At 40.8% G+C, this 11874-nt stretch overlaps 1 protein-coding gene across 2 annotated transcripts in view; it reads left to right on the top strand.

Annotated features, from left to right (window-relative positions):
- The window catches only part of glt1d1 (glycosyltransferase 1 domain containing 1), a 17563-nt gene extending 6107 nt beyond the window's left edge, over window positions 1-11456 (top strand). For both annotated transcript variants that reach the window (XM_022756372.1, XM_022756380.1), the window contains 6 exons: window positions 4701-4799; window positions 5592-5641; window positions 7761-7804; window positions 8302-8422; window positions 9034-9132; window positions 10859-11456. In XM_022756372.1, coding sequence (XP_022612093.1) covers window positions 4701-4799; window positions 5592-5641; window positions 7761-7804; window positions 8302-8422; window positions 9034-9132; window positions 10859-11005 — 560 coding nt within the window. In that variant the 3' untranslated portion in view covers window positions 11006-11456. The remainder of the gene's footprint in view (window positions 1-4700; window positions 4800-5591; window positions 5642-7760; window positions 7805-8301; window positions 8423-9033; window positions 9133-10858) is intronic.
- The last annotated feature ends 418 nt before the right edge of the window (window positions 11457-11874 follow it).

Genomic DNA, 11874 nt, shown 5'->3' on the forward strand with positions numbered 1-11874 from the left:
CCCCCCCCCCTCCTGCAGCCTTCAACTCCCATTTGAATAGCTCAGTAAATATGCACAGTTACTCCAAGCATCCTCTCCACAAACTGTCTGGACTTTAAATTGGACATTGCAAGATGATGTCCGTCTCAGGTGCATTAGTGCTCATAGAGAGCACAGCTGACTACATTTGATTAATAACCCAACAGTCCTGGGCTATTAGTCACCATGCTTTAGAACCAGTGCGAGTAATACTAATCGCCCACAGTCACTTCTCCATTTGTTACACTTGAAATAGGAGTCACTACTATTGTGCTTATCCCCACATGTGACGAAAGCACTGTAATCTGACTCATAGCTGTTTTTTAGACGTGTAAAGATTGTTACACCTTCTGCTCATGTGCTGTCTGAGGTGATCATTTGTCTGAGTCATTTACCGTAGATGCAGGTTAGATGCATTACGAAAAAGGGTCCATTCGTTTTGTATTTTTCTTGCCACAGTGTTATCACCACAGTGTATTAGACAACACCTTCTCTGGATTTTCATTTGAGTTTGTGTGTAATAGGAACCAGTGAATGTGACCTTAAGTTAGAGAGCTGACAGTTAAATCAAAGGAAATGATAACTGATCCTGCAGTCTGTGTTTAACTGTTAGAAAGTGCTTTTGTGAGCATAACGACTTTAGTTGTTGTTTAGTTGTCATTAGGCGGTCTTGGCTTTCTGCTGTCTAAAAGAGTAGATGTTCCCTGTCCTACTTTTAAAGCCTGATCACCTGCTTTGTCACCTTCAGGAATCAGTCTCAACAATTTCACTTATGTTTTAGTTTTCCTTAAGCACACCAGTGCAGTCTGATAGAAGTGACTCCTCCAGCAACCTTTATTCTCTCCTGTCAGCTCTCCTCCTCCTTTTGCTTCCACACACACTCCCAGCACAGCAGGGGGCACTATCCTATGTGTGTGTTCTCTCCTCCCAGATCTTGGTTGCATATTGATGCACTTTTTCATCCCCCCATCTGGTGTGACATCAATTAATCATTACTAAATAGCGAAATCTAGAGTATATCCTATATAGGCTAGCGTAACAAAGGCGTGCAGCAGTTTGAGCGTCAGGAATAAATGTATTCTGTGTAGCTCAGACACCCACCTGTGAACATAAAAGAGGCAAAGCAACCCCTCCTACCTGTTTGAAGATACAGACTATACTGTATGTGTGTCTCTAATTATCCTTTGGGTGTCATATACCCTCCAAAGGCACCGACTTCAGCACTGGGATCCAGAAGCTGTCAGTCCATGAAAGCCACTTGGTGTATGCTGTTTGTGGTCCCTGCTGTGCGCCATGTGAGGTGGGGTTAAGGGGATACATGACAAGAACAGCCCTGAGGAGTAAGCAGTGATGCTTTGAATCACTGAGAGGTGAGGAGGAAATAAGCAGGGGGTCTGTTGTCACCTTGTCCAGTTATTGGTACTGATGATTGATACTGAATAAATTGCACATGAAGCTTTCAGTGAAATAGGTCTATGAATAGATAATTAAAAAGCAAAGGATGGGCGAAGGGGTGTTAAGAGAAATACCCATTATCATCTTGTCATGATCAGGGAACAGTGTTTCTGGTCATGCTTGAAAATGGCCTCATGCTCCTGGGTCATTATACGACCACGATGAGTGTTTTGTTTCCATATCGAAAAGGAAAAATGGAAAAAAAGGAAAATGTGTGGATATTAAAAGTAGATCACTGTTATAGCTTCTGCTCATCCCAAAGTGTAAAGTCGCACGCAGACACAATTACTCGCACTCTGCTCTTGTGAGCTGGTTATTTTTCTCTGCTATTTAAAGAAAGAACGTGTCATGCCCCATGTTTTAACTCGCATCAGTACTTTTTCAGTTGTGATGGCAGCGGCGTTCAACGAAATGAACAGGGAACAGTGAAACTGCAGCACAAATGCTAGCATTTCTGTTTTGTCCAGCTCGGTGTGTGTTCTGAATAGAAATGCAGCTTCCCAGCCTGAACCGTCTGACTAATGTTGGTGCATTTCCTCACTGGTAGCTTCATACAAGTAGATGCTCTCATCTGCTTGTATGTACTGTTTGTGTTTGTCTGTAGTGGAGAAAAGAAAACTAACTGTGTCTGACTTATGCGGTATGCAAAAGCATTTTTGCAGTAGTATCAACCAGTATCACACCTCTTTAAAATTTAATTGATACATAATGGGTATCACTTCACAATAAGACTTAAGAGTTATTATACGACTCCCTTTTAGCAGCTATAAATACTGGTTACTCTTTAAGAAGTGATGATGTCTTTCACACTTTACAATAAGGCTCCTTTTTACCAGGTATAAATGGTAATAACTCATTAGTAAAAAATAATGAGTAAGCATTAACTTGATCTTGCCAAATAGTGAGCCTGCATCAATGTAAACTGTCTTATAACTTGTTAATAATTGTTTATTTATGATTTATAAAGTGCTGACAACCGAATTAATAACCTAATTATAAACCATTTATAAATCCTTTATAAGGGTAGTCTTCTTGTAAAGTGGTACCCATAATGCTAACTGGCTTGATATGTCTCACCTGTGTAGTGTAGTTTAGTTAGTATATATGATTTTCTTAGTAAAGTTCTTTGTTTCCATGGGGTTGTCATTATTTTGTCTACACCCTGCAGAGTCTACTCTGGTTGTCACCCTGTGCCACTCGACAGATTAAAAGGGGCTGTTCAGATATATATGTGCCCCCACATCCATGAACACACGCTTACACACATACTGATTAAAGCATTAGGGGATTGTTCCAAATGCCCTTCTGAAATCAAAGGCAAACGAACAAAAGTGTGTTTTGCACAGAACTCACAGAACTGCGAAGAGACAGAAAAGACTGCTGCTGGCACAACAGATGATTTGCACAATTCGTTTTTCTCCCCTGAGGAAAGATGAATTGTGTCTCAGGTCCAAAGGCTTTGTTTATTTCTTTGAATTTCTTGTTCATTTTGACAGGTCTGTGCTCTGGTATGATTCCAGGGATGATCCATTATTTTGCCGCATCCTGTTCTGAGGTAGTGACATGGGTGTTTACCTTAGCTTGCGTCCTCTCTCATCTTGCGAGTCAATGCGAGGAAGTGCAATATGTCCTGTGGATGTAGAGCTTTTTTGACAATCGGCTCCTAGGATCAGGGTCAGTGGCCAGACTCCATGCTGTCATTTTAAGATGCTCTTTAATAGCATTAAAAGAGCTGCCTCAGCCTCCTGATCTGGACTTATCTGGCAGCAGGGGATTTCACTCGACTGTCACTGTGCTTTAAGCACGTGCTGGTGTCTGTCTGTGATATTATTTTCAAAATGGTTTTGAATTGTTTCTCAGTTTGTCACAGACACTTAAAATGTACCTCCTCCCTGAGCTGCTTTTCATTTCACTTCAAGTTTGGTCCAACACTGCTTTGCCAGCATAACCATTTGGAGCAATACTATTTATGATTTATCCTTTTGGTTTATTGTCAAGCATAAAATTTATTTTCTCTTGTAACCCTTTAATGTTAGAAAATCCTCGCACATCTGCTGGTGTTTAAGTAAAGTCATTTTTCTTCTATTGATTCATCAGACCGTAATGTTTAATTGTTGCGTTTACACCAACTTCGCTTAAAAATGACATAAAACCAAGATTGTTGTCTCAGGCGTAAAGAACTGGGCATAATATCTTAAATATTCCCGTCACATAAAATTTATAAACCACTTCTGTTGTTGCTTTGTTCCACTGGGAAAGTTAAAATCTATGTAATACGTTTTATCTGTACTGTTCTTCCTTGAGACCGTTGAGTCCACCACTTTCGCCCCAGACTGAAATTTCTCAACGAGTCTTTGATGGATTGCAGTGAGGTTTGGTACAGACATTTATCTGTAAGCTCCACTGTGCCCAAGCACAGCCTCACAGAACTGCTCGCAGGACTGTGGACTCATAGTACTGTTAATCTCCATTTTGGTGCAGGTTCACATTGGGGTTACCCTTCTTTGCTGTCAGAAGTTAGCACTGTTTAAATGCTAGGTAGTCTCCCTGCTTAACCCACTCTCCATTAGGCAGCTGTAAATGTCATTAGGTTCACCTCCTGTATAAACCTGTAGACGATGTACAGAAGTGAAGTAATTATCCATTTAAAGTTCATTAGAGGATCTGCTTATTGTTGAGAAGTCTGAGGCTGACAGTGTGATGTATGCAGCCATCATAACAGCACGGGGCTCTTTTATCCTCTGCCTTTAGAAGGAAAGGTGCAGTACGGTAGTGGTTGGCAGTGAGCGCAGTTGTCTGCCGGCCAGTTTCTGACTAATCTCCGGATTGATCCTGAAAGTTGGATGATCTGGGAGAAGAGTCGATTTAGTGGCCCTGCCTCTCAATTAAAGTGAGGTTCTCCAAAACATTTGATGTTGTTAGCATGATGCTGGGTTAGCTGATTTTAATCTAAGACCGTTCACTGAGCATACACTCCGGCTCTTTAGTTATGATGCCGTATTACACACTGATTAGGCTGCAACCTTGCAATTTTCAGACTATTTCCCTCTTGAGCGTTACAACTCTGATCAGAGAATTGTGCAAGCACATTAGTCATTGCTGTCTTATTTTCCCCATGACCTTGGGTGATGTATTGCTTTCATTATCTGCCGATGTACTTGGGATGTTCATTATGCAGTGTTTTGATATTGTGGCGCTGTCTTTCTTTGTGTCTGGCTTCTCTCCAGGTGTAAGCAGCCAGCATGTGGATGAGCTGCGCGTCTTCCTGTTGGTCTGTGGCCTCAGAAGAGTCAAGGACCCCCTCTATCTGGTGGAGGTATTTTCAGGTATACCATACAATTCCTTATCTTTACTATTTTTTCGTATATATATATACTGGTAATGAAAAACATAGAAACACAGCAAGTAATATAGTAAGTAGGCCACCTAAAAGAGGGGAGGGTGTTTGTAGCTGGCATGCTTTCACCCTACTAAACCTTAGGGTCCGGTTAACCTCCAAATTACAAAGTCTTTCTCACTGTATTTGTGTAGTAGTCTGTGGTGGAGGCAGTGGCATCGTCCTCATCAATTAGAAATGATGAAAGTTATATCTCTGCGGTTGAGTTTCAGCTAACTGAATAGTTATGTGAGAGTGCAATGAGATTCTTGTGACAGCTCATGTTGGCCCTACAAAGACATTTTTATCTTGTCGAGTTGTGTCTTAGTGGTGTTTCTTCTTTTGACGGCTATCTTCTGCATCTTATATCCAATCTGACGTAATCATCTGTGAGAATTACCACTGATTAACAGCATCAGTGGGCGCTTTATTCAATCATCTTTTATTTGATGTGACTTTCATAACACACAGTTATGGTAATAAGACAGCGCTAGAGGGCGTCAAATTCTATATTAATGTTTCATCCAGATAGAAGAATCAGGTGTGTGAATTTTCATAGAGCATTTCTTGGAATTGAATTGTACTCTTCACAGGCTTAAAAATACAAACGCAATGATGCACTAAGTGAGTATAGCTGTAAAAACAGCTTTACTGCTTCTGAAAAAAAGCTGCCACTATTCATTTTTTCCCCCAAACCCTTGTGTTTTTGTTTCCACTGCCAGTTTTATTTTGTGTCTTTCAGAGTGGCATTGTGAGAATCCGCTGAATGTGTTGGTCATTATCGGGCCAAAGGTACGTACGCACACAGTCATTATATAGTAAGTCAGGAGTTATTTCATACTTGCCATGTATCTGCCTCTTTACCGTGACTCTCTGTACTGTTGAAATTACCTAGAAGCCTCCCCTGGGAATACAGGCGGCCTCTAATTGGATGTAGCAGAGATACAGGCTTTAGCTGTTTAGCTGGAATTAACAGCCAGTACTGGGAGGAAATGGCAATCTTCTTCTGTTTGTTTTTGTGTCTAACTGGCTGACTGAATGATAAACTGAAGCATTTTCTACTTCAGATTAGCACTTACCTTTGACTAGTGACCTGTACAGAGCCACCTCATTTTAATACACATGGATGGGCGTCTATCTGGACACGTGCCGGTATAAGCGAAAGCACTTACGAGCCCTGTCACACACCATCATGCTCCTGTCCTGTGTATCATCCCTGAAGACATTAACAGCACATATACACACTACGTGGTTTCATGTCAGGCATGTCAAATAATTGGAAAAAAGCCATTGAACTCTGACAGCCTGCCATGATTTATGATATTCATAAATCAACCAGTCAGCCAGAGGAGGCAGTCTTTATATATTCGCTGTAAAACTTTCTTTTTTTTTTTGAAACTGATTGCACTTTTATGCTGCTCTGCAAATAGAAGTCATAACCCAGCCAACAGCAGCAGCCTCGGTGCTCTTACAACTGTTCTTTTTTTTTTTTTCTCCTCATTTCCAATCTCTCACTCATTGATTTCTCTGTATGTTTGTCTTCATCTTTTCTTCCACCTGACTTGCTTTGATATGACGTCAATGTACAGTATTTTAGTGTCACTTCAAACAGTGGTGTCAGGCAAAAAGGTATGTTCTGCTTTAGTTTTGCTGAAAAACAACTCAATTAGACATGGCCAAGGGCTTCCACACTGACTTACTGCAGCTTTTTGCTCTGCTCTGCTTTGTTGTTGTTTGATGAAATGGTTCACTGGAAGCAGAGACGTGTGATTCATCTCGACGCCCCTGAATCACAGTGGAAGCGTGTTTGTTTGTTTGTCGGAGAAATGAAAAGCCATATATTACCGTTATAATAAACATGTTTTTGCATGACTGTCAGATTCCCCCCTTGATAATTTTAGGATTCCACAGTTAATTAAATATAAACATTGTTGGTTATATTTAACGAGATAACGGTAAGATGTAAAAATGCAAATGGAAGTTAGAATGAGACACGCTTTGCTCAGGCTGTCATGATGTACCATAAATCCACAGCTACTTCATTCAAGTAATAAGCGCTCTGGCTGCACAGCATCTGTCATTAGGAGGAAAATTCAGGTCAGTTTGTCAGCGATGACACAACTCACTGCTCTGTGGCTGGGTTTTATCAAGCAACACAATCTGCAGCATATTTTGTATCACAAAAGAATAAAACAAATATAAAGATTATTGTAAAAATGTAATGATAGATCTTGAGACAGCAGCAGGAATTTGTACAATATTAATTTCTAAAGAACAAGAAAATATGTGGCAGAGGATAACACAACATCGCCATTATCTCAAAAGTGGAAAGGTATGACAGATTCACGTGGAAAAACCAAAATGTTGCATCGACTTTCCTCACCTATTTCTTTGGATTCATCCTGGGACAGCACAGAATCTGTGCTTAAATCATTTGTGTTTGTTAATACAGCCTTTATCGTGATCTGTCCCCCGCTGGTTTTACAATGTCTGCTAAATCCCAGATTACACCAGGATAGCAAAGTGTTCTTAGTTTAGATTCTTTGATTTTAATGCACACATGCTTTAAAGCAGATTCAATGTAGAAATTCCATGAGCTATAAAATGAAAGAGGAAAAAAAAAAAAGTAGGAGCTTGCTTGGCAGCATCTTTGACCTAAATTGCTATGCTTTGACTTTTCTGTGGGCAGGCTAATGCAGGCAAATCCCACATTGCAATTAATCAGATTGGCCACCCACCCCACCCTGACCCCAATCTCTGAAAATACAGGATTTTCAGAGAATGATTTTCCCATGATAGAAATTATTAATTGCGTCATTGTTTATTTTATCCGTCTCATTAAGTCATTGCAGCTCTCCTTGATGAAAACAGAGCTCAGAGAAAGTGTCTTTGTAATCTTTGTCGCTTTCAGATTGATCCTGTGTTTACTGAGGAGTTCGAGGCTGTTGTTAAAAGGTAAGCCTTCTGTTTTGTTTTGTTTAGTTTTCTTTATCAGTTACACATTTCATAAAAGCAAACTTGAGATCTGTCAGTGTAATTGCCAAGATCTTGCTCCTGAGAAAAATTTGAAGACTGCTTTTCCTTCTATTTCTCCCATGTGGCACAAGAACATATCCAAGCAAATACAGCGTACTTTTATCTTAACATAATGTGAACAGAATGCAGATATGAGAGGAGCGCCAACATCCTCTCTTTTTTTTTTTTTTTTTCTGTCTTCCCACCCTCGAGTCTTGGCTGATCTTTCAGTGTTTTGCCAAGGGCCTTCTCCACAACACAGATCTTTGTGGCAGGAAGCTGCCCTGTCTGGTTAGGACTTTACCTGGACGCCCCGTGCATGTCACACATAGGGCAGCCGTGTTTCCTGCCCCGAGCTTGTCACTGCTGTTCAGCATCATTCACGCCTCTGTGAGCCCTGAGTCACACAGAACTGAGCTTTGCCACTGCTTCTGCAGAACAGCAGGGGTCTTCTTGGCCCAGGAGAGGAGCCAACAGGAGCTTCATGCTGCCATGAAAAGGTGCTTCGCTGTGGTCAACAGCTCTGTCTCTGAGGGCATGTCAGCAGCCATCTTAGAGGTAAATATCTTCAGCGCTCATGGGTAATTGGAGGATACCATGTCCTGGCAACAATTCATCTGCTAAATACGCCATATCTTTTTGTTGCTCATGCATTGTGCCGCAGAATAATATTTAGGTAATAAGTAATTATATACAGAAACACTGCCATCCAAAGCCCTTGAAATGTGAATATTTACAGGAGTCCTTATCTCACTATTTCTTGCTCAGCTACAATGTTATCTGACTACTTCAGGGACAATTACCCAAATTAATTGCTTGACTCCAATCTTCCCATTCCTGAGTGAGCAAAACCTGCAAATCCACTTAATCTCTTTTAAACACAGTCGATTAAGACAATCCACAGTAGGCTTAAAGTCTGATTAGTATGTTAGCATGTTTCACTCTTCAACCTGCTGAAGGTATTAGCCGATACAGATTGTTAATTCTGTAAGTGAACTCAGGCAGTGAAGAGCAGAATAGCCCAGCTGTACACTTTCCAAGGTGCTTAAGTGCAGTTTTTGTCATAATAATGACAGAATGAGCGAGTAACTTTCTTCTGACTTTGTGAATCTAACTTTGTGAATCTCACTTTGTGACTGGTGAGTGTTTAATGCTCTCTGCTGCGACAGGCCATGGATCTCGGGGTACCTGTGTTGGCCAGGGACATTCCGGGAAACGCAGCCGTGGTGCAGCATGAGTTCACTGGCCTGCTGTACTCTTCTCCTCAGGTATACAGTGGCAATCACTGACCAGGTCACCACATGCGTTAAGCCCTGTTAAGCTTCAACACTGACTGTGTTGATGTACTGCACATATGCCATAGACAACCCCTACTTCTGTCACCTCAACTGACCACAGAAATGTACCTACTGTTAATGAACAGCATGGAAGCACTGCCGCAGGATGTCTTCAGATGTGTGTCCCCTTCCCAGCATAGATTTAGTTTTAAAAACTTCACAATTTTAAGAAAGAAAACTCCAACTTTAAATCATTTTGTAAAACTTTGTGCTTTAAATTCTTCTCATTAGTCCAGTCTAAGGAGGTAAAATATAACAAAAGGAGCTGATGTTTTTGCAGGTGCTTAGATTAGAATCAGAAAGTGAAGCCTTCTGGGATAGAGCAAAGGTACCACATTACCACATAGTGATGCAACACACAGCAGCAAGCAGGAAAGTGCAAAATGAGGAGCCCCCATGAGAACTCTTCAGTCTGATATTTAATGAGGTTTGATGCAAAAGGAGAAGAACATAGGTTAAGGCCAGCTGACAGAAGGCTTGAGCATGGTGCTGTCAAGACATCGAGCTCTAGCGTGATGTTGCTGTAACGGCGGAGATAAGTCCTCTCCAGGGGGGGTCACGTGAGCTCAGCTGAGCTGCCAGGAGGAAGCTCTCACAGATGGTTGCAGCGACTTGGGCTGGATAAACCACGACCTCAGCCAGGACTAATGGGCAGCAAGTGCAAGTCTTTCAGCCAAAACTTTCTTTGCAGTGGATCATGCTCAAGACTAATTTTTTTTTTTCTTTAAAATCCTGTCTTATTTCTGATTGACAGTTTTTCTAGTTCTTTAAGCCTTCAAAGTAATTACATGAGGAGTGTAGGTATCATGAAATGTGAAGAAACAAATACACAATCACTTGAAAGCTTTAAAGAGAAAAATGCCCTCCCCTTTCTGGCTCTATAATTTTCACTAAGAGTGAAGTGATTATAAGCATGCTGCTCATAAGTTGAGCTTTAATCCTGTTGCTGGGGATTTATAGCTCTCATATGGCCATACAGAAGAGCTGTTTCCTACCAAGAGCCTCTCCAGACATAATCACATCACTTGAGTGAAAGTGAAGTAAAGTGAAGTGGCCTGCTGACTGGCAGTGGCTAAAACTTTGTGTGCCCATTGGCTCTCTGCTGCAGTGAATGTTGGCTGCCATGTCGCAGGAACACTTTAAGGCACTTTAGCTTCATTTTGTTGGAGTCTTCTCTAAGGGCTGATGGGCCAACAGATGAGCAAAGAGGATTCTGGATGCTGTGTGGATGAACCACATCTCAGTCAATGCTCAGCGGTGGCACCATTAGTCATTTTTAATTGTCTAATTTTTATCCTCATCTTCAACTCCCCATGTGCCTGTGTCAGCTAGCTGGTTGTGTAGAATTGTTTTTACTGTAGCAGTCACTTTATTTGTTTTTCCCTTTCTTCATAAGTGAATGAGAGGGGGCAGCTATTAGGATAGCCTGAAAAGGTCTATTGGACAGGCGTATTTGGATCTGGTGCTTCAAATATCACATTTTGGCAATGTACATACATTTACTAATCAGCGCATATGCTTTTATCTGAGTTCTATTCTCGTGCCTTGGATTATCTTTTATGATTTAAAAAAAAACATATCTTCAGGCAGCTTCAATGACAAGCTTCAAGTGGCATTTGGCAGTAAATGACACTTGTTTTGCATTTGTTCCTGCCAGGAATTTGTGCATCAATCTCAGAGGCTGTTGTCAGATCATGAGCTGAGAGAGAGAGTGGTGAGGAATGGGAAACGCTACGTGGAACAGCATCACAGTCTGAAACAGGAGAGAGAAACCTACCAGCGGCTGGTGGACACTCTTCACTGAGCATAAGGTCACAACATTCAACTCCTCTCTCTATACTTTCTCAGGAACTTCAGCGACAGAGAACAGGGAAGTACACTGGTGTATTAGTGAGCATAGGTGTAATTATCACAGGTGTCTTTATCACAATTTTTTAAGAAATCAGCCTACAAAGATGTCTATATTTAAAAAATGCTGTTTTATCTACACTTTAAGATTAAAATTATGCTTCAGTCACTTTGAACCAAAGATATATTGCAGAAAAGGTTATTTTATGTACTGTATTTGAAATTGACGATGTACTGTTATTTATGATCTACTGTAAAAATTAAGAAAGGCATGAGTTTTATGTTTATTAATGCCACATAATAAAAGAGAGAAACGACTCCACTGGTTGATGATCTGAGAATATGTGATGGTTGGGAAATTGTCATCCAGTCTACCGCAACAAAAATAGCTGTTTGTAATACAAGATTCTGGAAGTGCCATTAAATCATGATTTTCTCTCAAATAATCTGCTCTTGTTAAAAAACCGTTCCAGTACTGCTGTTCCTTCCAGTCTGCATGCATGCAGCAGTTGTTTTTTTTTTTTTTATAATAAAGTGCAACGGTTGAGTTGCACACATTCAAGAGCCCAGCAAAAACTCAATTTGTTTGAAAGGGCAAAGGGGCACAAAAGGTTCTTGTAATTTGCCGTCTCAGAGGTTGGTTTTGGCAGCACAGTGGGGCATCAGCTGGTTCGAAAAACATAAATGTTCTCTGAGAAGTTTTGCACTATGCCACGCTTTTGCAACTGTATGCAACTGTAAAATTATGCATTACACAAAATATGGACGAAAATGAGTAGCTGACTGTTAGAGGTCATAAGCCTCTTAAAAAAACTGGAAGGTGCC

Source organism: Seriola dumerili, unplaced genomic scaffold (genome assembly GCF_002260705.1).
Source record: "Seriola dumerili isolate Sdu_G_001 unplaced genomic scaffold, Sdu_1.0 BDQW01000017.1, whole genome shotgun sequence".
Taxonomy (NCBI): Eukaryota; Metazoa; Chordata; class Actinopteri; order Carangiformes; family Carangidae; genus Seriola; species Seriola dumerili.